At 36.7% G+C, this 27,671-nt stretch overlaps 3 protein-coding genes and 1 long non-coding RNA gene across 4 annotated transcripts; 2 read left to right on the top strand and 2 right to left on the bottom strand.

Annotated features, from left to right (window-relative positions):
• LOC129945230 (uncharacterized) lies at positions 1-26,383 on the top strand. The gene is made up of 8 exons (XM_056054891.1): positions 1-160; positions 239-882; positions 10,957-10,972; positions 11,030-11,861; positions 24,476-24,667; positions 25,481-25,485; positions 25,797-25,808; positions 25,884-26,383. Exons 1-8 carry the CDS (start codon positions 149-151, stop codon positions 26,316-26,318), a joined length of 2,148 nt encoding a protein of 715 aa, XP_055910866.1. The 5' UTR covers positions 1-148; the 3' UTR covers positions 26,319-26,383.
• LOC129947381 (uncharacterized) lies at positions 10,022-10,574 on the top strand. The gene is made up of 2 exons (XR_008781707.1): positions 10,022-10,106; positions 10,176-10,574. It is a non-coding gene; the product is annotated as an uncharacterized LOC129947381 (long non-coding RNA).
• LOC129947379 (uncharacterized) lies at positions 18,294-18,954 on the bottom strand. Its single transcript, XM_056057916.1, has 2 exons — positions 18,730-18,954; positions 18,294-18,665 (listed from the first exon to the last, which is right to left on the bottom strand). Exons 1-2 carry the CDS (start codon positions 18,742-18,744, stop codon positions 18,360-18,362), a joined length of 321 nt encoding a protein of 106 aa, XP_055913891.1. The 5' UTR covers positions 18,745-18,954; the 3' UTR covers positions 18,294-18,359.
• Positions 24,392-25,128, bottom strand: LOC129947371 (A-kinase anchor protein 14-like). Its single transcript, XM_056057908.1, has 2 exons — positions 24,992-25,128; positions 24,392-24,922 (listed from the first exon to the last, which is right to left on the bottom strand). Exons 1-2 carry the CDS (start codon positions 25,001-25,003, stop codon positions 24,464-24,466), a joined length of 471 nt encoding a protein of 156 aa, XP_055913883.1. The 5' UTR covers positions 25,004-25,128; the 3' UTR covers positions 24,392-24,463.
• Positions 26,384-27,671: the final 1,288 nt, after the last annotated feature.

Here is a 27,671-nt window from a genome sequence, read left to right as displayed (position 1 = left end):
ACAGAAGTTAGGCATCAGTAACGCACTGAATCTTGCATTGGATTTATCACACAGGGTACATCTATTTAGTTTTGAAGAACTTAACTAGAACATCAATCGAGTAAATCAAAGCTCTGAGGAATTAAAAGACTTAAAAATCCACTGGAAAATGTTCAAATTGGTAAACTTAGAACTTAGATCTTGGTGGATTATTTGTGCGGATATACGAGTTTCTTCCTTCTGTCTCTTCTATTCACAGCTCGTCGTTTCATCAGTGCTGATGGTAGTTGCTGCAAGTCCCTCATATCAGCTGCTGTCATCTCTGCCACCGGAGGAAACAATTTCGCTCCCTTCGTTGCCTCAGCCAGAGCAGCCATCAGCTGGAATTACATCATCCTCTTCGTCGGAGGAATCAGCTGAGCCTCCAGCGTCAACACGAGAGACTCCAGTTCCAACACAATCAGCTCCAACACCAAGTGAGATATCCACTACTACCCCCGAGCCATCGCCAGCGATCGAACCCTTGTCAGAAGACGAATTCAATTTGCTATCGGCTTCGGCTTTGGGAGCCTCCTCATTGGGATCGGCATCAATTCAACATCAAATCCTGCCACCTGAGACAATTTCTCTGCCAATTAGAATAACTACCAGTCCTGGGCTGAGAACGGTCCTTGCTCCCGAGACCATTCGCATCCATCAACCCACTGTCACCAAGGTGGGTGAGTTAGTTCAGAAGATTCCCACAGCAGTGTCACACCAAAGCCAGACCGTGGTCCATAAGCATGCCGAGATTATTACGCCAATTGTTGCTCCAGCTATTCGGACAATCACCTCACAAGTGGTGCGGGCCTATCACACTCCGTTGGTTTATGCTGCACATGCACCGGTTATTAAACTCATTCAGCATTGATTTTGATAACGATGAATCGCCAAAGGCCCAAACCTAGGACCTAGGACCGAATCTATAAATATATAGAATTTTCTTCAAAGACTTTTTCTGCATCATTGACTCGAACCTATAAATATTCTTCTTCTTTTTACATAAATGAATTTTGATGATGGCTTACTTATAATTCAATCTGTTTATTTACTCTTCTGTTTTGTGTTTAAAGAAAAAATAATTTTAAACGCTTAAATTTATATATTTTGTAATATTAAATAATAAGCTCGCGCCTTTGTAATTGATTTAAACAAACAAATAAATGAGATTGAGTGTGTGATAATGATTTAATAAAAACATATTTGTTTCTTTTAATCAACGAAATGAAGTTCGAGTGAAGGGAAGAGGTTTTAGGAAAAGATAAACTTATTGAAAAACCGTTTATTTCTTAACGAAGATAAGTGTTTCGATAATTGAGGTCGTTCAACATGAGATACATTATTAACATTGATAACTCAATTGAAACCGCACATGATATATCAAATTTTATTAAAAACTTTTTCTAAAGGCGGTGTTCAAATTAGTCTCATTTCATTTAAAATATTTTGACACGTCATCATACTTTCTCGTTCACATAGTTCCACTTCTTAATCTGCTTCTTACAGTAAAGAAGGCGTGAAATAGAGTGATCTAACATTTGACAGTCAAGAAAATAAATTGGGCACGTTCGAGGGCATAAAGGACTCAATTTACACAAAAAGAACGAATAATTTTATAAGATGTCTTTATAGCTCTAAGCTTGGTATTTAACTTCAGTAACTCTTAATATCAGTTCTTCGTACAGAACATACTATAAATTAAAATAATTTTAATAAGTAAACAATATGGATGGAAAATGTGATCAGGTCATATTTTGACAAAAATTAATTTAACTAAAGGCACATTATTCTTGGCTACTTTTCCAGTCTTTTAAAACAAATGTCGTAATTAGAAGACAGTTTTTTGACAGCTTGTCAATTGGATGTTTTTCAATTTGTCTTATACCTACAATGATTGTTCCAAAACGCAGAGAAATTTATTTTGAATTCAATTTCAGACTCGAAACGATAAGATTTTTTTTATGATATTGCTTTTCAAGTTCCAGACAGGAAAACAAATGAATTTTGAATGATTATTGCTCCATTTTGTTTTTACTTTTCTTCATTGACGGTCGGGGAAGTTAGACTTTTACTTTGAAGAAAATTTAACTCATAAAAGACATCTTATTTTCAGGTGGGGTTATGTACAGTAAATTCAAAATAACTAAATAAGTTATTTGTTTTAAAAAAAAAGTTGTCAATAACGACATGAGTTAAAAATGTGCCAAATTTATGTAAATGCAGATGTTGATTTTGATGTTCAAATGGTAGACATGTGCATTCAAGAGGACACAAGCGTCCACAGGTTTTTCTCAAAACCCACCTCTGTCTATCAACTCCTACTCTCACCTCCCCGCGGTGAACATCGGGTTCCTAGTACCTCAACTGGAGATTGGGTTCCAACCCCAGTGGAAAGTTGTTGGGGGCAGCAAACGAGAGAGGGGGGAGAGGTGTTTCCACTAAGGCACCTCTCCTTATCCAGGCGGCAGCGGACGAATTCTCGAGATAGAATCAACGGTGGCGTCTACAGTTCCAGTAAGGTCGAACTACTTAGTGAACACCTTATAGGGAGCACCTTATTCGGAGCCCAGGCCTATAAGGAGCGGTTCATCCGGCTCCCCTTCCTTGGAGTTATACTAAGGATCTGGCCCTCCAGGTTGGGGGTTGTGCCGTCGGGGTGACTTCCTGGCCACGTAAAAACATCATAGTTTCGAAGCAACAACAAGCCTCGGATACGGACGGATTCACTGTTGACAACCCACGCAAACGAAATAAGGACAACGAACTTCGGATATGTACGTGGAATGTTAGGTCCCTTAACAGACCACGTGCAGCCGAACAATTAGCGGAAGCCCTAAACTGCTGCAAGGCAGATATTACAGCCATCCAAGAAGTGCGATGGGATGGACCGGGTAAACGCAAACTAAAAGACTGCGATATTTACTACGGCGACTGCTACCGAGAACAAAGACAGCGTCTATTTGGGTGTGGATTTGTTGTTGGAACTAGGCTCAGGCAAAAAGTCTTGAGTTTCAACAGTGTGAGCGAGCGCATCACGACAATCCGCATCAAGGCTAAATTCGCCAACATAAGCCTAATATGCGCGCATGCCCCAACAGAGGAGAAAGATGAAGACACCAAACATATGTTCTTCGAGCTCTTGGACAAGACATATGAGCAGTGCCCTGGCTATGACATTAAAATTGTCTTAGGAGATTTTAATGCCAAGCTAGGAAGAGAAGACATCTTTGGTGGCATAATCGGGAGATACAGCCTGCACGACACCACCTCCGACAACGGATTCAGGCTGGTCGATTTCGCTGCGGGGCGAGACGTTCTGGTAGCTAGTACGCAGTTCACGCATCTTAATATCCACAAGGGGACATGGAAATCTCCTGATCAATCAACCGTCAACCAGATTGACCACATTGCGATCGACGCACGACACTTCTCCAGTATCCAGGATATCCGAACATTCCGAGAGGCCAACATTGACTCGGACCACTACCTCGTTGTAGCCAAGGTACGGCTACGGATATCCCGATCCAAGCCAAAACAAGGAAGTACTGTGAGAAGATTCGACGTTAGACGGCTACAATCGCAAGAGACTGCCATGTCCTTTTCCGATCGAGTCTCTAGTAACCTCCTAAGGAGTCCTATGCTTCCTGCATTAAGCATTGAAAACCAGTGGCAACATTGCCTTGCAGCCATCAGAGATGCCGCCTCTGAAGTGCTAGGTTTCACACGGCCACCACAGCGAAACCCCTGGTTTGACGACGAATGCCGGCAAGCGCACGCAGCGAAACAAGAGGCATACAAAACGGCGCTGCACAAAAGGACTAGAGCTGCTCGCGAGCTCTACGAGCAGAAGAGGAGAGAGGAACACCGGCTTCTTAGACGGAAAAAAAGAGAGCATGAGAAGCGCGCGATCGAGGAGATAGAGGGATGTCACAACAGGAATGAGGTTCGTAAATTTTACCAAAAGGTAAAAAAAACCTCCCAAGGGTACCAGCCACGAACCGAAGCCTGTAAAGACGATCAAGGGAACATCGTAGTAGAACCACAGTCGATGCTGAGAATATGGAAAGATCACTTCTCTAAATTATATAACGTCGACGACGAACCGAATTCCGCTGTAAGGGACTCAACTTCGGCGACGCAGATCAACAATTCCGCCTACCCGACCTTGACGAAGTGAAGATAGCTATATCTAAACTTAAGTCAAACAAAGCTACTGGAGCTGACGGCATCACCGCCGAACTATTCAAAGCAGCAGGCGATGACTTGGTAGGGAGCATGCACCAACTCATCTGCAAAATTTGGTCGGAAGAAAGCATGCCCGATGAGTGGAATCTCAGCATAGTGTGCCCGATACATAAGAAAGGAGACCCTCTAAACTGCGCCAACTACAGAGGCATCAGTCTCCTTAACATTGCGTATAAGATCCTCTCTGCCGTATTATGTGAACGTCTGAAGCCATTCGTCAACAACCTGATTGGTCCTTATCAGTGTGGCTTCAGACCAGGAAAGTCCACTATCGACCAAATATTCACACTACGGCAGATCTTGGAAAAAACCCAGGAGCTTCAAATCGATACCCACCATCTCTTTATTGATTTTAAAGCCTCGTATGACAGCATCTATAGGGAAGAGCTCTACCGAGCAATGTCTAGTTTTGGCATCCCTGTCAAACTTATCCGTTTGTGCAGAATGACGATCTAGAATGCACGCTGCTCTATCAAGGTCGGAAAAGATCTTACCGATGCATTTGATGTCAAAAAAGGTTTTAGACAAGGCGATGCACTGTCATGCGACTTCTTCAACATCGTTCTGGAAAGAATTGTGCAAAACTCAACCGTCAACACTAGAGGCACAATCTTCCAAAGATCCATCCAATTACTCGGATACGCAGATGATATTGACATAATTGGAAGATCAAATCGTGATGTCAGTGGAGCGTTTTTGAGCATTGCGACGGAAGCGAAGAAGATGGGTTTAGTGGTCAATGAGGGCAAGACCAAGTATATGCTGTCATCAAAAAAGGACACTGAACGACGACGTCTTGGACAAAACGTCACCATGGACAGCTATAACTTTGAGGTAGTTAAGGACTTTGTCTACCTAGGCGCCGCTATTAATGCAGTCAACGACAACAGCGCTGAAATCAAACGAAGAATAACTCTTGCAAATCGCTGCTTCTTTGGACTTAGAAGGCAATTGAGAAGTAAAGTCCTCTCTCGAGCATGTAAAATCACCATCTATAAGACACTCATCATCCCGGTTCTCATTTATGGCGCTGAGGCCTGGACCCTGTCAAAGAAAGATGAGAGCGTCTTAGGATGCTTCGAGAGAAAAATTCTTCGGGCGATTTTTGGTCCCGTACGCATAGATGGAGAATGGAGGAGAAGATATAACGACGAGCTGTACGGGCTGTACAGCGACACTGACCTAGTTAGCAGAATCAAAGTCCAACGGCTTAGATGGCTAGGTCATGTAGAGCGGATGGACATCAACGCTCCAGCCCGGAAGGTCTTCGAATCCAATCTCGAGGGACGGCGCAGTAGAGGAAGACCGCGACTCAGGTGGCGCACCCAGGTGGGAGAGGACCTCAACCAACTTGGCGTGCGAAACTGGAGACAGCTAGCTAGGGACCGAGCTGGCTGGAGACGCTTGTTGGTTGAGGCCCAGGTCTGCCCCGGACTGTAGCGCCACCTTAAGTAAAGTAAGTAAGATGTTGATTTTGAATAAAACACAAATTATTTAGAAAACAATTATCGGCCAAAGTACACCTTCATGCGATGGTTAAAAATGTCGACGACACTGAGGCATCATCAATATCGTTAATGTACCGTATTATCATACCTTAGCTCTTAAATTGTTGCGGGCTTATCGACGTACATCTTTTCTTTCAAAATACTCCAAAGAAAGAAGTAGAACTTAGTCAATTCGCATGATCTTGGCGGCCAATTGACATATCCAACATATCCATATCCTCATCTTCCAATTCTGGCCATAAAAAGTCAGTTTTCATTTTTGTATAACGGACCCCAATCACAGTCACTGCCTGATCAACCTTATTTTGGAAAAAATAAGGTCTGATGATGACGCCAGCCCATAAACCGCACCAAACAGTCACTTTTTGTGGGTGCAATGATTTTTGAAATGAGGTGCAAACTAAAAATGATTATCTTCGGAAATTGATCACCCACTGTTGCCATTTTTCACTTTTTCTTATTGTAAGCACATTTGGACGATTAAGTTGACAAACAAATCAATGGTTCAAATTGAATTAGTCTGAAAGTGAGAAATTAGAAATGAAATGCAGAAATAAATTTGACATTTTGGTGTGGTTCACGTTCAAAATCTCGGCCTTTAAATTTACCCACTCTTTATATCATATTGGAAAAACACAATTTGCATTTAAAAATTGACAGATAGCACGGTAAAAATATAAAAAAAGAGGCTGGAATGCGACCCACACATCTCATCCCGTCTGTGGAATTGTCTTGCTTAAAAGTTTGCAGGTTTTCGTGCTTTTTTAAAAAAATTGTCAGTTGAATTATTCTTACAAATTTTAAAATTACCGACAATATTTTGCATAAGATAAAAAAGTTTTATTTCAAAATTTATTTTGAAAGGAGATTTTTAGTCGAAAAATAATTTTTACCAATGTTACAAATTGGATTTATAAAATTAATTTGAAGTTAATATTTTTTATTTTTCACGAGATATATCTTAAGAAGCGAACATCAATTTTTACCAAACTTGCGTACTATTTTTTGTTAATTCTTTTTAACTTCCCATAGCTATTGTAATGGGTCCGATTTGTCAAATTGGAAATAAAATTCGGAATTTCTCGACGTTCCAAGGTACTTAGAGTCGAAATAAAAGATTTTTAAAAAGGTGTCTGTGCCTGCGTGTGTACGTTTGTTTGTACGTCCGTACGTTCGCGACGTTTTTTTCGTTGTCCATAGCTCAAGAATAAGTAGAGGTATCGACTTCAAATAAATTGTGTTATACAGATAAAAAGGCAGAAAGATGCAGAAAGGGCTCTCAAGAAAATTGTGTGGGCGGTTTTTTTTTACCATAGCAGTTTAAAAAAAGGTGAACATTTTGATTAACCCTAAATAGCTCACAGACCAATGACGCTAGAGACTTGAATTAAATTGTAAATTATATATTGTAATGTGATACCAAACCCATATATTTTTGGAAAAAAAAAACATTTTACGAATACAAAATTATTTTATCACCAAAACACTTTTGTGCAACATAAAATAAGGTTTTTAATATTTGGTAAAATTTTTAGAAAAATTAAATCGACATTTTTTTATAATAAAAACCAAAAAAAAATGTTACTCAAAGTCGGTAAGAATTAAGTTTCGACTCAAATATCTTTTCAAAAACTTGAAATTATGGCTTCAAAAGTTTGTAAAAATTGATTTTCAATTCAAATATCTTTACAAAACTTTGAGATAATGGCTTCTAACTAATTTTCACTTTTAAGAAATATTGTTTTCAAAATTCTGAAAAAATTTTTGAAAAATCGAATGGACAGTTTTTTACAAAAAAATAAAAACCTAACAAAAAAACAAACTAAAACACAGTAAAAATTTACTTTCGACTAAAATGGCTTTTCAAAAATATAAAACTTTGTCTTCAAACTTTTTATTTAACAGAAAATATTGTTTTTGATATTCAGTAGTTGTTTTTTTTATAAAAATCCAACAGCCCGGATTTTCATGAAAAATAAAATCCACCAAAAATAGTACGCAAATTTCGTAAAAATTGATGTTCGGTTTTTGATATGTCTCAAATTTATTTCATTCATCCAATTCGTAAACATTTAAGAAATATTTTGACAAAAATCGAATTAACAGTTTTCTTAAAAAAACTAAAAACGTTACAAAAATTTAACAAAAGTTGTTAAAAATTTGTTTTCGACTAAAAATCTATTTAACAAAACTAGATTTTCAAACTAAACTATTTCTTTATATGAAAAATATTATTGATAATTTTAAAATTTTTAAAAATAATTCAACTGACAACTTTTTGAACTCAACAGGAAAACCTTCAAATTTGTAAGCAAGACAAATCGACAGACGGGATGGGAAGTTATCAGTGTGGGTCACATCCCAGCCTCTTTTTATTATTTTAATAGAAAATGTTGACATTTTTCGACGTTTTAAGGTCCTAGAGTCTAAATTTTAAGAAATATATCTAAAAAAAACATTACTAAAAGTGGTTAAAAAATAACTAACTCAACTATCTCTCAAAAATGTAAGATATTGGCTTTCAACTAATTTCATCTTAAAGAAAATATTGTGTTCGACATTAAGTAATTTATATAAAAATCTGACAGCCAGTTGCTTTCATAAAAATTAAAATCCACACAAATTAGTACCCGAAAATGTTAAAAATTGATGTTCGATTCTTGATATCTCATGAATAAATGAAGGTATTGACTTCGAACTATTTATCAAACACGTTTTATTCTTGTAAACATTCTGTTATAGTTTTAAGCAAGACAAATCGACTGACGGGAATTGATGGGAAGTTATCAGTGTGGGAAGCCCTTTATAGATTTTAAAATTCACCTGCAAAATAGTTTGTTTTCAAAAATTTGAATGCTATTTGATTTGTCAAAAAAATCTACCAAATTCTTATTCCAAAAATTAAGCGGTACTCTTCTGGAACAATACAAATACATTTTTTTATTGTTAGAAGCCAACTTAAGAAAAACATTAAAGAGAAAATGTAATAAAAACTTATCGGTTCGTTTCTGAGAAAATTCGTATTTTCGATTTTGAACCAAAAAATGTGTTATTTTTAGTCTTAAAAAAACTGAAAATACAATTAACGGAAATCGGCTGAAAACCTTAATTTCCAAATTTGAAATAAAACGGTCTAATAGTTTGGGTTGTAGACGCGAGGACAGACAGACAGGCTTACGGAATCGAGGGACCCACTTTTTTTGACTGGTCATGTCATGTTGGATTAAAATCTTTAGTTCCATTTTTGTATGAATGCAATACTCGTTATATGTAGTACCCGTTGCGTGATGGTTAGTGCGTAGGACTGTCATGCAAAGGGTCTTGGTGCCAATCCCTGTCTGTGCCACTTTACTATTTTTCACGGGTACTGCCTCATGCGAGGAATTGACAAATCCTCTAAGTGTAATTCCTGTCATGAAAAGTGTTTTCTCAAATTAGCTTTTCGGATTCGGCATATGAACTGTAGGTAACTTCAATCTCTGAGTTTCTATATGTCGCAAGTAAAAACTTGCTATTAGGAATGAGCTGTTAATAAACATTAGTTTAAACACTTAAACTGTTAATAAAAATATAAATTTGTTAATAATTCGAAAACATACTTTAAAATATCTTCACATCTTCATGTGTCTTATTTTTGAAACAGATTTTTTAAAAATGATTTCAGCCAAAATGAAGATTGTTGGTCAATTGCCATCAATAATTGTACGGTTTGTAAAAGAATTAAACATATGCAAGAATACTGAGTTTAAAAATCATGATATCTGGATTGTGAACAAATGAAACCATCTGTGATTTCAAGCATATAATGTTATTCGAGCGAACACCAGTGGAATAATTTACTTAAAACTATTCACTTACAGCTCTGAAAAGTGATTTTCCTTTTACTTCTATAAGCTTTGGTTATATAACCAATATTTAAAACTCTCAATTCGAGCGCATGATCAAATTTCGTTCACTTCTTAAACAGACTACCTTTAACTTAACACTTTAAGTGACACACCCTCTTAATTGAATTGATATTAATCACTTAATTTAATACCATGCGTAGTTATTTTAAAGAATGCTTGTATTGATCTTTTTAAATTAAAATCTTGGAATATGATGCCAAGTACAGTTTGAAGCTTCAAAAGGGTCGTATTTCTATCCAATAAAATTAGAGCAGTTTCATACTGATCACGATTTAAGAATGCCCAACTTAAAATAAGTGATTGTCTTCACGAGGGAATATTTTTTGATATAAAACCAATAAACTCCTTCAATCAATCATCAGTATTTTCTGAATTAAAAACAGTGCAGTCGATTGAATTTGCTTCAATATTTAAAATGTTTAAAATTGTAATATAAATTTGAAGAAAATGCAAATTCTTCTTTTAAAATTAACCCATTCTTTATTTTTTACTTTAGATAATTTTGATTGCTACTGTCCTTGGAGCAGCTCTATCCCAGCAAGGACTCCAGCCAAAAGAAAATAAAACTATTTTTACACCAACTTTTGTCAGGCTAGGACATTTGATTCAACGTATTCCAACATCAGTCTCTCATCAAAGTCAAACTGTCGTTCACAACCATGCAAATATAATCAGAGACATTGTTGCTCCTGCAACAATTATTAGAAACATTCCAATAACTGATTCAATTCGCGAAAACATGAATCAAAATGAAGAGAAACCTTACAACTCCCCTCAAAACCAAAATCTCGAAAGGATCATTTACTTGAATTATTACTAAAATTTATCAAAACAATGCTTCACTGTAATCCTTCGATTGTGTAATAAATTTAAATAAATGGAAAGCAACATCAAATCCTTAGACTTTTAATATCGTAGCTGTTTTTGTCATTTTTTGGATTTTTACAATATAAATATTTGCTAATAATATTACAGAATTAATCACCTTTGCTATTTTTCAATGTCACTCCAAGGTAGGTACTTAAATGTGTTCCAAATTCTCCATCCCAAAATTTCAAACTAATGTCACGACACTATGTAACTCAATGTGCGCACTGTACAAACATCATCTTATGCACTTACTTGGCTATGATACCGATAAAGCTTGAACCCATGTCTAAGGGGTCAAGAATAGTAAAATAACAAAATAAAAAATGTCATCTTTTTGTATTGAGTATAAAAGTGGGCTTATAGCATCTTTAATTACATCAGTTGTAGGTTTGAATTTGAATTGACAGCAACATGAACATCTTGGTAAGACAAACAACGAATTACCAAAATTTCATATCTAAGTTTTTTTTTATCTTTTAGATACTTTTATCCGTGATATTTGGAGTGACTTTAGCACAAGCCATAAAAGATTGTGATCACGGAAATAATGGAGCTTCAGGGCGTCATTCTCATCATCAGGATATTTACCAAAGACCTTCAGATTATGATTCAGATGACTATACTCCCCATACATCATATGGTCCTCCTGATCCTCCTCGACGCAACAACTTTCCACAAGACTCATCCGATGGAGAAAGTAATGCTCGACCAACATACTCTCAGAATGTAAATCGTCCAGCTCCAGTCTATGGTCCTCCTCCATCACGGTCCCGAGTTGCAGCTGCTGCTGGTATCTATGATGACTATGAAGACATTCTCTACGCTCAACCACCTGCCACACCCCGACGTTATAATTTGAACTATGCTCAAAGGGAACCCTATTACCCAAGATACGAAACATACCCCTCCATTCGTCGTCCTGAATATCGTGTCCCAGTTTATTATGCTCCACTTATTCCAGATGGATTTATTCCAGTTCATTCCCATTCTCCGACAACTGGAAAACCAACAATAGCAACTGGGACTCCATCATCAACTTCTGAAACATACCAAAGTGAACATCAACATGGCAGTGCTTCGACATCGTCATCGTCATCATCATCGACAGAACAAGAAAACTATGATGATGGTCAAGTTAGGAGACAACAACCAACAGTTGTTGTTGCAGGAACCACTTCACCAATCCAAAATGAGCTCAAAAGATATTTGTTCAGGAAACCATTTAGAGGAATAAGGAAATTATTTCAAGGATCGATTTTGGCTAAAAGGAATAAAATCGGATTGATTCCTTCGTTTATTCAAGGAGCAACTAGTAATTTTTAAGAAAGACCAAAGACCATGAAAAAGTACCTCAATAAACAGTTAGAGTATAGAATTGAATGAAAATGTTTTTCTTTAATTAACAGTGTTGTGAGAAAAAAATGTCAAATATTCAAAAACAAAAAAATGGTGAATTTTGCATTCAAAGTGCAAGTTTTCAAAATGTCGAGTTTCAGGAAATAATAACGGTTGGGTTGGTTCGGATATACATATGTATGTTGCAATTTATCTCGTTATGTGTGAAAAAATAGTAAATGACAGCTTAAAACGTCAAATAGAAAAAGAGAACGCTTGATCTGCCATTTTCCTTCGATTCGAAATGAATGAAATAAAAGTGACAATAACAAAAATTCTCTCAGCAATTTTAGGTTTGAATTATAAATACGTGTTTTTTACAAACTAATAAACGGTGATTTTTTAAGAGCTTGAGAACTTTAAAAAAAAAAACGCATAAAATTTGCAAAATCTCATCAATTCTTTATTTGAAACGTTAGATTGGTCTATGACATTTACTTTTTGAAGATAATTTCATTTAAATGTTGACCGCATGATCTTGGTGGCCAACTTACCGGTCCATTCCTTGAGATGAATTGTTCTCCGAAGTTTTCCCTCAAAATGGCCATAGAATCGCGAGCTGTGTGGCATGTAGCGCCATCTTGTTGAAACCACATGTCAACCAAGTTCAGTTCTTCCATTTTTGGCAACAAAAAGTTTGTTAGCATTGAACGATAGCGATCGCCATTCACCGTAACGTTGCGTCCAACAGCATCTTTGAAAAAATACGGTCCAATGATTCCACCAGCGTACAAACCACACCAAACAGTGCATTTTTCGGGATGCATGGGCAGTTCTTGAACGGCTTCTGGTTGTTCTTCACTCCAAATGCGGCAATTTTGCTTATTTACGTAGCCATTCAACCAGAAATGAGCCTCATCGCTGAACAAAATTTGTCGATAAAAAAGCGGATTTTCTGCCAACTTTGCTAGGGCCCATTCACTGAAAATTCGACGTTGTGGCAGATCGTTCGGCTTCAGTTCTTGCACGAGCTGTATTTTATACGGTTTTACACCAAGATCTTTGCGTAAAATCTTCCATGTGGTCGAATAACACAAACCCAATTGCAGCGAACGGCGACGAATCGACATTTTACGGTCTTCAGCAACACTCTCAGAAACAGACGCAATATTCTCTTCTGTACGCACTGTACGCATTCGTGTGGTTGGTTTAATGTCCAATAAAGTAAACTGAGTGCGAAACTTGGTCACAATCGCATTAATTGTTTGCTCACTTGGTCGATTATGTAGACCATAAATCGGACGTAAAGCGCGAAACACATTTCGAACCGAACACTGATTTTGGTAATAAAATTCAATGATTTGCAAGGGTTGCTCGTTAGTAAGTCTATTCATGATGAAATGTCAAAGCATACTGAGCATCTTTCTGTTTGACACCATGTCTGAAATCCCGCGTGATCTGTCCTAACCTCAAAAAAATCACCCTTTATTTTTGATCTTTTATATTCGTATAAACTTCAAAACTCTCACTTTGGTGAAACTGTTATTTCTCAGTTGATTAAAAAAAATAGAAAACATTGACGTCGAAAGTTAGTGGTGCATATACTTGATGAACTAAGAAATTAGAACTTACAAATACGAGTTTATTTAAAACTTTCTTTGAAAATACAATCTATCACCTTTTATCGACAAGATGTTTTAGATTTGACTCTTGTCTCGTTTAATCTCTCAAATAAAATATTGAATTGGAGAGTATCAAAAGAGATCTCGTTCTCCGATCATAGATACATCTAATTCACACTTATTGAAGGGACCCCAAAACCGATCCAACTCCGGAATTATAGGAAAACAGATTGGTCAAAATATAGGGCAACTCTGAAAAATCTGATTAAACCAGAACTTTCGGATCCGCCCTTCTGCGCTCTTGAACTCGATCAAAAGGTCGATGAGCTTACAGCAGCCCTCAATAAAGCCATGGAAAATGCCTGCCCCCTCACTACAGTGCGGGGAAAGAAGAAACCGTATTGGTGGGCTGCTGAACTAGATATACTCAGGAAAGTTTGTAGAAGGCTTTTCAATCAAGCAAAAAAGACTAGACATCCCCAAGATTGGGACTCCTATAAAGAATCCCTCAAAAAGTATAAACTAGAATTGAAAATAGCCAAAAGATCCTCATGGAGATCCTTCTGTAACTTCATAGAAAAATCCTCGGAGGCATCAAGGATAATGAAAATTCTCTCGGCAAATCCAACCATACCTAGTTGTCTTAAAAACTCAGATGGGCTAACTCTTGCGTAGAAACGCTAAACCTGCTATTAGACACCCACGTCCCGGATAGCTCCCAATCCGTTAATACAACAAACAGTCCTGGGTCGGGTATTAACTTAATTTTTCCTCAAGGTCTGGTTACAAAAGAAAAATTGACATGGGCTTTGAATAGTTTCAAACCTTACGAATCTCCAGGTCCAGATCAAATTCATTTGATATAACTTCGCCCATCATTGAGATGATCTTCAAAAGTTGTATAAATCTGGTTTATATACCTTAGCGATGGAGAGATGTAAAGGTAGTTTTCATTCCCAAGGCGGGCAAATGCTCGCATGTCAACCCTAAAGACCTAAGACCTATTAGCCTATCATCGTTTATTCTCAAAACTCTGGAACGATTGATCGATATCCATATACGTAGCAAAATTGAGAAAAGACTGTCTCAGCATGCTTACTGCAAAGGGAAATCGGTAGAAACAGCCTTGCACACTCTAAGAACTATCGAATACTCAATAGAGAGAAAGGTATATGCTATGGTGGCCTTCCTGGATATTGAGGGCACTTTGAACAACGTTGACACATCCGCTATCACTTCTGCTATGACGACCTTAAACGTCGAATACTTAATCTGTGAGTTGATTAATCTAATGCTAAAAAGCAGGATCATCAACTCTAATTTGGGAGGACTAATATCCCTTGAGAGGGAAGACTACAGAGTGGTTGCGTATGCCGATGATGTTGCTATCGCCGTCACAGGGGAACATCCTAATACACTGAGAGACCTCCTCCAAAATGCCCTCAATATGCTCACAAGATGGGCTGATCACTGCGGACTTAGTATTAATCCTTAAAACACAGACCTCGTCCTTTTCACACGGAAATACAAGATCCCAGTAATTGAACCTCCTTTAATAAAAGGTATACCACTAATTTTAACCAATGAAGCCAAATACCTTGGTCTGAGTTGGAATCTAATAAACAGGAAAGAGTTAAAAAAGCTACAGCAGCTCTTTTCCTTTGCAAGAAAGCTATAGGAAGCAAATGGGGTTTTCAACCTCGCATAACCTACTGGCTATACACATCGGTCATCCGACCAATACTTATGTACGGGGTTGCAGTATGGTGGACTGAACTGGAGAAAGTCCTATACTGCGACATACTCAGCAGAGTTCAGCGCACTGCATGTCTCTGCATAAGCGGGGCATTGAGAACCACACCATCAGCAGTGGCAGCGAGTACAGCGATAAGATTCGACGCCTCATCTCAATGGGCCAACAACAATGTGGGGCACTCCATAATTTTGAACCTCTTTGGTTCTATACCAAAGTACATAGACTATACTATTCCTAAGCCCCTATTTGGAAAAAAACTTCTAGGTATCCATTCCATCCAGAGATGAATGGGAAGACAAAAAACTCCTGGATAACAAAAGTATTCATTTTTATACAGATGGATCCAAGACAAATGAGGGAGTTGGTAGTGGTGTGTACTCAGAAAAGCTTAATCTAAGCATCTCATTCCGCCTCCCTAATCATTGTAGCGTCTTTCAAGCCGAAATTTTAGAGATCAAAGAGGTTCTCTCCTGGCTAAGAGAAAACGTGATATCAACTTCTGATATCCGCATCTTCTCTGACAGTCAGGCTGCTTTTAAATCCCTTGACGGTGTCTCAACCACATCTCAAACGGCCCTCGATTGTCAATCGTCTTTTATGGAGATGGCGCAGCAATTTAACATTCATCTCTGTTGGGTGCCGGGCCACAGATACATCACAGGAAATTGTAGAGCCGATTAACTCGCTAAAAATGGAACCGTCATACCTATTTCACCTGAAAGGGAGAAGATAGGTATACCGAAAGCTACATGTAAACTTATGCTAAAAGAAACAGCTTTTGCGATAGCAAATTCTAGCTGGCACAACTTACCAACATGCGCAGCCACAAAACTCATACGGCCTTCACTGGACTGGAGTTATCTCAAAGCAGACTTCATATTAGCTCCCTAATAGGTGTCCTTACGGGACACTGTCTTATAGGCAGACACGCAATACGACTTGGTGTAGCCTCAAATGACTTCTGTAGGAGCTGTATGGACAAAGAAGGAGAGGAAACAATCTCTCATCTCCTCTGCTCTTGCCCTGCTCTTTCACTCAGACGCAAACTTCATCTGGGGGACTACTCTTTTGATAATCCCAGTCAACTAGCTAAAAAGGATATCAAATATCTTCTTCGCTTTATAAAAAGCTCAAAATGGTTCGACTAGTAAGAAGTAATTCTCTAGATTCATGTGGTATCACAATGGTTTCGCTTGGCCTAAGTGTGTGGATTTTAATCCGCAGCCACGTTAACCTAACCTTACCTATCTACATTTTGCTATTTTGGTTCTGTAAGTTTCAACAAATTGAGTATTTTGACGTTCGTGAAAAAATGGGTTATCGAAATACTGCCGTATCGAAAATATCGGTGAAAGATTAAATCGAAACTGGATGAGACCCAAATGAGATTGGGATGAAAAGGCGATGAGGCTTGGATGACACCAATACGAAATTTTAAATATGCAAATACAAGTTTTAAAGTACCTGCTTTTTTGTGTAACATGGTCTAAATTTACCTATTAGCGTGTTTTAAATTAGATAAAAAGATACTCTGATTGTTTGGGAGCTTAATACGAGTGCTGATTTGTAGAATCAAAAAGTATGGGTAGGTGTAATAATCTAACCTAGGAAGAAGTAGCCCAAATTTGATCTTACCGGTATCTCGGCAAAACCATCCGTTTTATAGCCATCTTATTTAGAGGAAGTTCAAATGTTGTATACAACTACCTTAAGGCCCGAGATACAAAACTAGAAAGGAAGATTGAAGAAAGGAACATAATTTCAGGAAAGGGAGAGCTGCTTCAAATTTAAGAGGCACAAGCTGGGGTAAATGTTAGTAGATTGACTGGTGCTTGGTGATACAGATAGCAAACCATATACGACATCAAAAAAAGAAGAATCTATCTTGAGAACGGCACAGCAAAGGAGGTTATGTAACGCTATTATAGAAGCAAAAACCTATTACTGGACAGTGGAGCTGAATTTTTAAAGCTCTATAATGACGGCAATCACTTAAAAATCAATACTGGAACGAGCTTTTCCGCATTTTTCTGAATTATTTAGTGGAAAAGGATGGACTTTTCAACAAGATAATGCACCGATACATACCCCACGGACAACCAAAGCCTAGAAACCGGTGTAAAATGTGAACCTATAATGGAAAACGTTTGGGGATGGCTTTCAAGAAAAATCTACAAAGGAAAACGATTATACCAAGAAACCAAAGAGGTTATTGAAGCCATAGGACCAAATTTCGATCAATTATCTGACAGCACTCTATGAATCCATACACCATAGGTTATTTAAAGTAGTTCAGAAATCAGCAGGCAGCACACATTACTAAAAATTATTTGAACTCATTCAACAAAGCTAGTATATACCTAAATTATAAGATTTTTTGTATTTATTTTACTTTAAAGGGTCTTACAAATAAATGTAGATATCCCTATTCATTTGACACACAAAAATAGGTACGTTTTATGACCTTCTTCGGAAAAAACCGCCATAAAACTTTATCAACTTAATCCATTAAAATATTTTTTGCAATATAATTTTTAGACTTAGAAAAATAAGTCAAATAAAAAACGAAAAAAGCTGGTTCCTATCCATGTCCCAAGATGTGTACTCCAAATGACTTTCCAGTTGGTTCCTCCTCGTTATGACGAGCTAGCTTCAAGCTTAATTTATTGTCACAATATCTGCTTCAAGGAAGATTGCATACAGTTCATGGAGCGTGTCCGAAATCGTCCTTCCTCACATAACAAGCCAACATTATTCCGAGAGACCCTCATCTCAAACGCGCCTAAGAAGTCGGTATGTCTTTTACTAAACACACAGGTGCCGAATCCATATGTGAGTACTTCGCAGAACCATATCGTCCTGTACAGCAGCAGCTTAGAGGTTTTGGTAAGGTTTCTGGATTTAAAGACTTTTGACTCTGTTAGCTTTGAAATGTAAATACAAATATTGAATATGGAAGGTACTACAATCAAAGTACGGCACCTTTACGGTTTTCTAAAAATCAACTTTAAGTAATAATTTCACTTGGCTATTTATTTTTATGGGATCACACTTTATTCTTCACTTTTATTTAATTAAAATACTCTTAAACATCACATCATAAGCCAGGTCGATAAACTGGTCCATACGATGGTGCTGCATATTTTTGTCCCACAGCAACAGTCTGGAAATCCCTTACGGCTGGTATCACTGCTGGAGCATTATAAGATCGTCCAGAACCCCTCGATGGAGTAACCACAACTTTCCCATTCAATTGTGAATAGCTCTGATGATAGACCACTGATGGTGCTGTATCGATAACTACTCCAGCTTTAGCATCTAATGGTTCAATGACCTTGAGATTGCCTAGATAACTTGACTGGGCAGTAGTTGCAACTAACAGAAGTCCCATCACCGAATAAATCTGCAAAATGACAGATATTTTAGAGGAACACAATATTTTCGACAGAAATGAACCGCACACTCACAAAATAAATTAACATCTTTTTATGTTTCGACTAAAAATATAGGCCAACTTCGGAGGCATCCACACACGGTCCAAGAGAAAGGTGGGTGTACTTATGGAATTTATTTTATGTAATTCTATGCAAAAACCAGGCGCGGTGCGAACAAATTATAACCAGAAACGCTCCACAATCTTGTCTCGACTGTGGACCAGTGCGAAGTTGGCACTTGCTTGAAGGTGCTTTCGTACCTAGGTTATGGGTAGGTACATTCGAATGTTCATAATATAAATGAAGGACGGTGGGGTTGTCTGATGCTGGTCATGGTTTAGTTGGTTATGGTACTTTTTTGAACTTAATAAAAAAATTGTTTATAAAAAATAAACAACACAAAAAACCGGTGAGTCATTCACTTGAGTGATTTTGCTAGACTACAGAAGTGAAAACTGGTAACAGGATATCGATAAGTACGAGTAGTCTTATAAAATACAATCTTTATAGTAGAGCCCCAACCTCCACGCCGTTGCTGCTCCACAATCAATCGATCTGGATATTGTTTTATTTTAATTTATTTTTATTGTGGCTTATGTTGGTGTGAATAAAATTAAGAGAAACAAAACTAAAAAAGAAATTGAGGTGCGTCGCGTCGATCGTGGATTAGAAGATAAGAGAAACAGATTTGAATCAAACTGATTGCATACAAATTCGAAACTAATTTATTTATTAATTAAATTAAATATAGTGTCATAATAAGAATTAGCTCATAAGAATGTGCAAGTCAAATTCAGAAACTAGTGCCAATAAAATGTGTTACTTCCTCCTATTGGCTCAACTTTTTCAGGGATGAAATTAATACCAAAGAAGGGTAAAGTTGCCATATATTGGCGTACGCAGACGATAGCGACATGATCGAAAGAACCCAGCAAGCTGTGAATGATTCTTTCATCCAGATCGAGCAGGTGGCATTTGGGACTGCACATTATTGAAGGAAAAGAAAAATACATGCTAGCGTCGACTATAAGAAGAACAGTTGGTTAAACAATCAAGAAGAATTAATTTGAAGTGGTACAATCCTTAAAAAATCCTTGGGTCAATAGTAGTAGCCGATACCAATATATAAGAAGTATTATGAGGGTGGCTGCTCAAAGTCAACAGAGCCTACTATAGTCTCAAAACTGTTTTAATCCAGATACCTTACTAAACCTTTTAAGCAGCTGCTGTGCAGGACAGTTGCTGATTTTGCTAGTACTCACATAAGGAGCTGTACCAAGTCCCCTTATATGAGGAAGCACGATTCCGTAGACGCTTTAGTCTTGAACTGTATGAAATCTACATATCTCGAAGCAGATATTGTGACACAAATTAAACTTGGTAGACTCCGGTCAGCTGGACAGCCAACTCACATGAGCGAAGAGGAACAGAAAGTCTTTTGCAGCTGATAGAGTGGAAGACAATTCTAATGCTTTGGAACGATTATGTGGACCAAGGCACCCATGTCCTAGAGGTGTACAATTGGATGGTGTCGGCTAGCGTTCGGGATAAATGGAGAAACTTGTTTATGAGGCTAAGACCGGATCCCGGTATTGAAATGGAAAAATGGCTTGCATATAACAAACTGTATCATGAACGTACACTGAGATAGGGGAATGTTATGTTATCAGTTAAGTATCGTTTATAGTAACAAAATAGGAATAGAATAACCTTAGTGGCAAACCTAAGAAACTAAAGAGTTTATGAAGGTAACAAATCTGAAACAAACATAATATGTAATAAAAAGTTATGAGGCCTTAAACTCAAAGTGGACAACTTAGTAAGTACAACTTACTAAAAGTGGCGTAACAGTCCTGAGTGAACTAGGGCCTCACATAATAAAATTCTCCATCTAGCTCGGTCCTTAGTTAGATGTCTAAAGTTTTGCGCTCCAAGTTAGGTGAAATTACTTTCTTCTTGTGCGTGCCACCTGATCCGCGGTCTTCCTCTACTGCATTGTCCTGTGGGAGTGGATTCGAAGACTTTCCGAGCCGGAGAATTGTTTCCATGCGCTCTACGTGACCCAGCCATTTTAGTCGTTGAACTTTTACCCTTTTGGCTACGTTGTTGTACAGCTCGTCATTCCATCTTCTCATCCACTCCCCTTCTATGTATACGGTATCGTAGATCACGCGAAGAACTGTTCTCTCGAAACCACCCAAGGTGCTTTCATCCGCTTTTGTCGTAGTCCATTCCTCCGCACTGTTTAGCACGACTGGAATGATGCCTTATATAGTGGCACTTTGGTCGCTGGTCAATTGATTTCTTAGTCCAAAGAAAAAGCAAGAATTATCCTTCGTTTGATCAAAGCGGTTATCTTATAAGTCTGATGCTCAAAGACAGGACAATAATTTCTAACATGAGAAGTTTTACTACCACCAGATCGGTGAATCGAGGCCCTCCCCAAGGTGGAGTCCTTTAGCCTCTTTTATGGAACATGGTATTAAACGACCTACTTACATCATTGGAAGCAGAGGGTTTCAAGGTGATTGCCTATGCTGACGACGTTGCAATATCCGTATCTGGGAAGCACCCCTAAGTTCTCTCGGAACTCCTACAAAATGCCCTAAACAGGCTAACTAAATGGGCTAAGCAATGTAGATTGGACGTCAACCCACACAAAACGGAATTAATACTCTTTTCGAGAAGATATAAAATTCCTCAGATTAGCCCACCCAAGATTAGAGGAATACCATTAGGCTTTTCCGACCAAGCGAAATATTTGGGCCTCATTTTAGACAAAATTGGAAGGCAAATATTGATGAAAGAGCAAAAAGGCTACTGTAACGCTTTTTACTTGTAAAAAGGCCATAGGATCAAAATGAGGCTTCTCCCCAAAAATAACCCACTGGCTATACACATTGGTAATCAGACCGATACTCATTTATCATATATTTATTTATAAGCTCATCAAAGTCCAGCGGTCAGCAGGTCCAGTAGGATCTATCCCAGATCGCTTAGACTACACCACCCCAAAAATGGTATTCGGTAAATGCTTCCATGTGTCCATCCCTTCAAGATCCCTCTGGGAAGAAGAGAGACCCCTGGAAGACGATTCGGTATACTTCTAAACTGACGGTTCAAAGACCGATCACTGAGTTGGAAGTGGTATCTTTTCAGAACAACTGAATCTCAGTCTATCCTACAGACTTCCCAATCAATGCAGTGTATTCCAGGCCGAAGTGATGGCGATTAAAGAAGCACTATCCTGGCTCAAAGAAAACGTTATATCTTGTAAGGATATACGAATCTTCTCAGATAGCCAAGCCACTCTTAAATCGCTCGCGTCTGTCTCCACAAACTCTCAAACAGTCCACGATTGTCGATCATCTCTGAATGAGATGACGGAACAGTTCAACATTCACCTCATTTGGGTGCCGGGCCACAGAGACATTCCGGGAAATTGTAAAGCCGATGAGCTCGCCAAAAACGGAACACTTCTGCCTCATGTTAGACAAAAACATAACATAGGAACACCACTTGCTACATGCAAATATCTTCTTAAACAATAAGTTGTTTTCAACCTTCATGGAGCAGCGTTAATTATCAATGGTCATCCTGCACAAATGGACGAGTTTGGTAGGGATGCCAAAACTATACAGCCTTTCCCTGTAGATGCTGTCATATGCGGCCTTGATTTCTATGAAAAGATTGTGGGTGTCGATTTGATGTTCTTGGGTTTCCTGGTCTAAAACCACACTGATAAGGACCTATCAGGTTGTTGATGATGGGCTTAAGATGTTCTCAAATTACGGCAGACAAGATTTTGTAGGCGATGTCAAGTAGACTGATGCCTCTATAGTCGGTGAAGTTAAGATGGTCTCCTTTTTTCATAATCGGGCAAACAATGACAAGTCTATTAAAAATTTGGTCAAATGTGTTTGTTAAACCGCTTACACAGTAAATCTGAAAATAATGATACAAGACGAAAAAATACGTTTGTACGTTGTAAATTTTTATTTTTCCGGAATTTGGTGCTGTTTTTGGGTTACGTGAAAAATGAAAAAGCTCAAAATTATTTAATATGTGCAGAGTACAAGGCTTTCTATAGCAACTGCAAATATTTGATAGATAGATAGTTTATTGATTTTGTTTAAATTTTACAATGGTTTTTACCGCACATTTTACAATATAGTGATTTGATACAATGTATCTTTCAGCTAAAATAGTATGTATATAAGTTTTCTAAATTTTCAATAAGGTTTACATAATTATAATTTTAATTTTGACCGGAGGAAAAAACAATAAAAACCTCCATTTAATGTAAGAATATAATAAAATCATAAAGCTAATTACTAGTAAGGGTATGAAATCTATCAGGTTAACAGATGAACCAATAAATGAATAAATGATAGTTTGTTAACAATAAGTATGAATAAATATTTTATAAATTACATACAAACTGTAAATAATTGAATAAATAGAATAAAATAAAATAAATAAATAAATAATTTGAACAAAAATAATAAGTAAATAAATAAATAAATAAATAAAAAAATAAATAAATAAGTAGCTAAATAAATAATAATAAAATAAAATAAATAAGCAAAACAAAAATTAACATATAAATAAATAAATAAATAAATAAATATATCACAGGTAAAAACAAAAAAATTCAAAAAAATAGAATTTTTAAATTTGATTATTAAGTTCACTAACCAAATTGTTCTCAGCAAGATCAAGTCGATCAAAGAATTTTGTTGTTAGTTTAATGATTCTATCTTTGATCAATTCGACATTCGCCTTTACGTGGAGATCTAAGGTGGAATGATGCCAGGGTAGATTAAGCATCATGTTTAAAACTTTATTTTGAGCAGTTTGTAGTTTTTTTATATGAGTTTTAGCTGCGCTTTTCCATACTGGACAACCGAACAAAAGAATTGCCTGAAATATAACCTTACAAATTATCGTTTTATTCTCGACTGAAAGTAAAGACTTCCTCTTAATAAAAGGAAACAGCAGTTTGGTTGCTATCTTGATTTTTTTTAGTGATTGTGAAATATGGTGATTGAATGTTAATTTAGAATCAAGGAAGATACCGAGATATTTCACTTGATTGTCCCAAGAAACCGCAGAAAAATTGCTGCTTCACAGGATGGAATTTTGTGTTAGGGAATCTTACTCCCAGATTCTGCTTTAGGGATATGCAAAGCTCTGAACATTTACTAAAAATATGTATTACCATTTACACAAGCTTATGTTTGTAAAGGTAAATCATTTGAAAAGTGTTAACATATAAAATGTTAAGTCTTAAACTGTTTTTCAGAAATAATTGACTTCTAAGGATTTTAAAAGAGTATTTTAAAGGTCGTCTAAGAAAAATCTTGCAGAAATTTCGGAAGTATTTTCTTTCATACGATATTCTGAAAAGTTATTAGTACATAATGTTTTTAAAACACTCGATGTTTTATAATAAAATACAACATAAATTATACATTTTTCAAAAGTGCATTGAAATGATGTAGGTACTCTATCAAAGCTATAACCTGGCCCTTTAAAAGAAATGTACATTGTTTTGTAAAACAGTGTAATGTAAGCTGTTTACAAACTTTGCTTCATTAGGATGAAAATTTCGGGTTGTTAATTGTGTGTTTTAAAAATTTGTTTGCTTAACAGAAATTGATGAGTTATCTTATTCAAAATAAAAAACAATGAATTTCTATCACATGCTGAGATTTATTTTAATTTAAATGTTCGTTTCACTTTTCAATTTGATTCATTTTGCTTTTTAATGGTGTAGAGCGTATGCATGGGGAGCAGCATGGAGAGAGTGGACAAGTGGAGCTGAGTGGACAGCATGAACAACTGGAGCAGTATGAACTGAGTGGACAACTGGAGCGGAGTGGACAACTGGAGCAGAGTGAACAGCATGAACGGAGTGAACAACTGGAGCAGTCTGAACAACTGACGAGCTATGAACAACTGGAGCTGAGTGAACTACAGCTGGAGCAGCATGGACGACAGCTGGGGCAGCATGAACAACTGGAGCAGCAACATACGATTTGACAACTGGAGCAACAACTGGAGATACCACAGCGGTATTGTGCACCCTTGTAAATGTTTGTGATGACACTGCAGATGGCACAGAATGAACAACTGATCCCACATGAGCCGATTCAACTGTGCTGTGAGTAGCCAAATGTCCTGGTTTGGCAGCAGCAACAGCGATCAAGGCAAAGAGTGCGACCTTAAAAGAAAAATAAGAAAAATGCTTAATGATAGTTTTTAGTGAGCTTCAAAATAATATAAGACTTACGAATTTGAACATTTTGATTGGGATTGAGATTTTTGTGTTTGGCTGCCTGATGACAAAAAGGTTGACTGAGTTCAACTGATGCCTTACTCAAATGCCAACAGCAGTATTTATACCCGCCTCCATATAATCAACAATCAACACTTCTTGAAGATCAAAATTTAAATCCCATTCATAGACACACCCATTTCAAACACTCGACACTCATATAAGCACCTTAAAAAAAAAATTGTTATCTTTTTGAGTAAGGTACTGGTACATAACCGAACATAAAATTTCATTGACATTTCTAATATTCCTTGTTACAGACATTTAACACAACTTTTAATTATTTCAGTTACGCAATATTAATGATCCTACATATGATTTTGACAAAACCTAATCCGTCCTTCACGCGAAAACAAAACATAACTTCAAGAAAAAAAAGATAAAAATAGATATCTTTTATTTTTTTTAAATTATATTATCTATAAAAATCCGTTGAAACCTCAGTCAAGGTAAGCCAAGTTATGTGCCACAATTATTGTTTGACTGACACTTTATGATTTCAACAACAACTTAAAAACTAACATGACGCTGGCGTTATTGGTAAAGACAGTGAGTCGATTGCATGAGAGTGATATGATGGTCAAATGGGAAGTTGCAGAGATACATAATTGAAAACCATAAAATAACCATTATGATGCCTGAGCTCAATGATCAAATGAAGTATAAAAGTAACTGTTTTGGATGAAATAAGCATCAGTTATCTGTCAATTCGCTTTCAAGCAACTTTGTACCTTAAACAAAAAATCTAAACAACTTCAAAATGTTCAAATTCGTAAGTTTTAAATTTTTTTTTGAGATAGTTTAAAGGAAGTTATATATTTATTATTTTTATGTTTGTATTTTTTAGATTGCCATCCTTGCTTTTGCCACTGTTGCTATTGCTGCCCCTGGCCATCTCAGCACTCACTCAGTTGTTGAAAATGTTGTAGTTGGAGCATCAGTTCACTCAGCACCCAGTGCAGTGTCCCACCAGAGTCAAACACAGTACCATAGCAAATCGGTTGTGACTCCAGTCTTGGCTCCAGTCGTTAAGTCCTATGTTGCTGCTCCAGTTGTTCATGCTGCTCCAGTTGTACACTCTGTCGTCCACAGTGCTCCAGTTGTCCACTCTGCTCAAGTATTGTCTGCTGCTCCAGTTGTCCACTCTGTCCATCATGCTGCTCCAGTTGTTCACTCCGTCCACCATGCTGCTCCTGTTGTTCACACCGTCCACCATGCTGCTCCCCTTGTCCACTCAGTCCATGCTGTTCCCCATCATGCTACCATCAGTGTGCACCACTAAGTTTGTAAATTGAATTTGTTGATTTTGGAAAATTTTGATTAAAATAAAAGTATTAAGAAACTAAATTCTGACTTAAATTGACATCATTAGTATTTACACAATTAAAGTATTTATTTCAAACGAAAGAGTTGAACAACAAACCTCTTTTAAGAACTCTTATCTATCCAATCCAAAAAATAGTCATAAAATTCGGGATTGACTTTAATTAAAGATAATTTTATGCTTTAAATAAAATTATGTGGTTTCCATCGTTCAAATTACCTTAAAAATACTCATTTTGTATCAAGTTTTTTGCATAAATCCATCAAGAAAAAAAACTTTAATTTCAAAACAGTTGTTCAAATTCACACATAAAATTTAGTTGCAGGGCAAATGGATTAAATTTCTTTCATTAGTTTACTTCCTATATTATGCTAGGCGTTAAATGGTTATTGAACTTTTATTTCAATCTGTCAAATATAACCTTCACAAAATTGGCTTTAACTTGCAAGGCACCTTACAAATTATAAAGTGCCTCAGGCATTTAAAAATTTGCAAAGGTAAGTGATAATTGTGAATTGTATTATTGTTTGTGGTTGAAAAAGAAATTTGTATAGAAGCATTTCATTAACTGCAGTTCATTTTCAAACGCATTTCGACCTTTTTGCAAATCTGAACTCTATCTTTCATTTTAAACTCTGTGATGAGTGATTTTTCTTTTTCATGAAAATTAAAAAAAAAGATATGTATGTAAAGATAATGAAATCGCTGGAGGCATTGCAATAACACACTCATTGTTGTCAACTCTTGCGATTCGCTAACACGTCTTTTCTAATTCATATCAACACTTTATTCAAAATGTCAAAATGAGTAAAAGAAACTAGTAAAAATTAAGAAGACTCAAGGCAAGCATATATATTTGACAGATGTAAAAACAGTAAACCGCATTAGACTATGTCAGTTGCGTTAGATCTTATTAATAAATTAATGAACTGTTTCGATTAAAAATAGTCTAATTTAATAATCTCCATATCTTTCAGACTTTTAAAAAAGTCATTCGGTAGGCTTTTAGACGACAAAAGAGATTTGAATGTAATGCAAGCTTATAGTCACTAATTTGTCTGCTTTAAAATTAACCTTCAAATTAAAATTTTTTTTTGGAAAGTAAATCAAACCAAAATTTTCTTAAAATGAACTTATGATAAAAAATCACATCAAAATATTTTCTCATTCAACAAAAAGCCTAGCTAAGATGCTTGCTGAATTATTTATATTTAACATATTTTATTTCAAAAGGAAAACGAATGTTAACAATATACACAAAACATCTTATGTTGTATTTTTAGCTTTTGAGGAAGTCAGTTTTTGGTTGTT

The sequence above is a fragment of the Eupeodes corollae genome, chromosome 2 (genome assembly GCF_945859685.1).
Source record: "Eupeodes corollae chromosome 2, idEupCoro1.1, whole genome shotgun sequence".
In the NCBI taxonomy this organism is placed as follows: domain Eukaryota; kingdom Metazoa; phylum Arthropoda; class Insecta; order Diptera; family Syrphidae; genus Eupeodes; species Eupeodes corollae.
Note: the sequence above shows the minus strand (reverse complement) of the source record. Positions and strands in the feature narration are given on the sequence as shown.

What these genes read in the sequence shown, in the direction of transcription:
- LOC129945230 (XM_056054891.1), top strand. An exon ending in GTTTATTCAAGGAGCAACTA is followed by an intron (nt 11,862 to 24,475) that starts GTAATTTTTAAG and finishes TTAATGGTGTAG; the next exon opens with AGCGTATGCATGGGGAGCAG.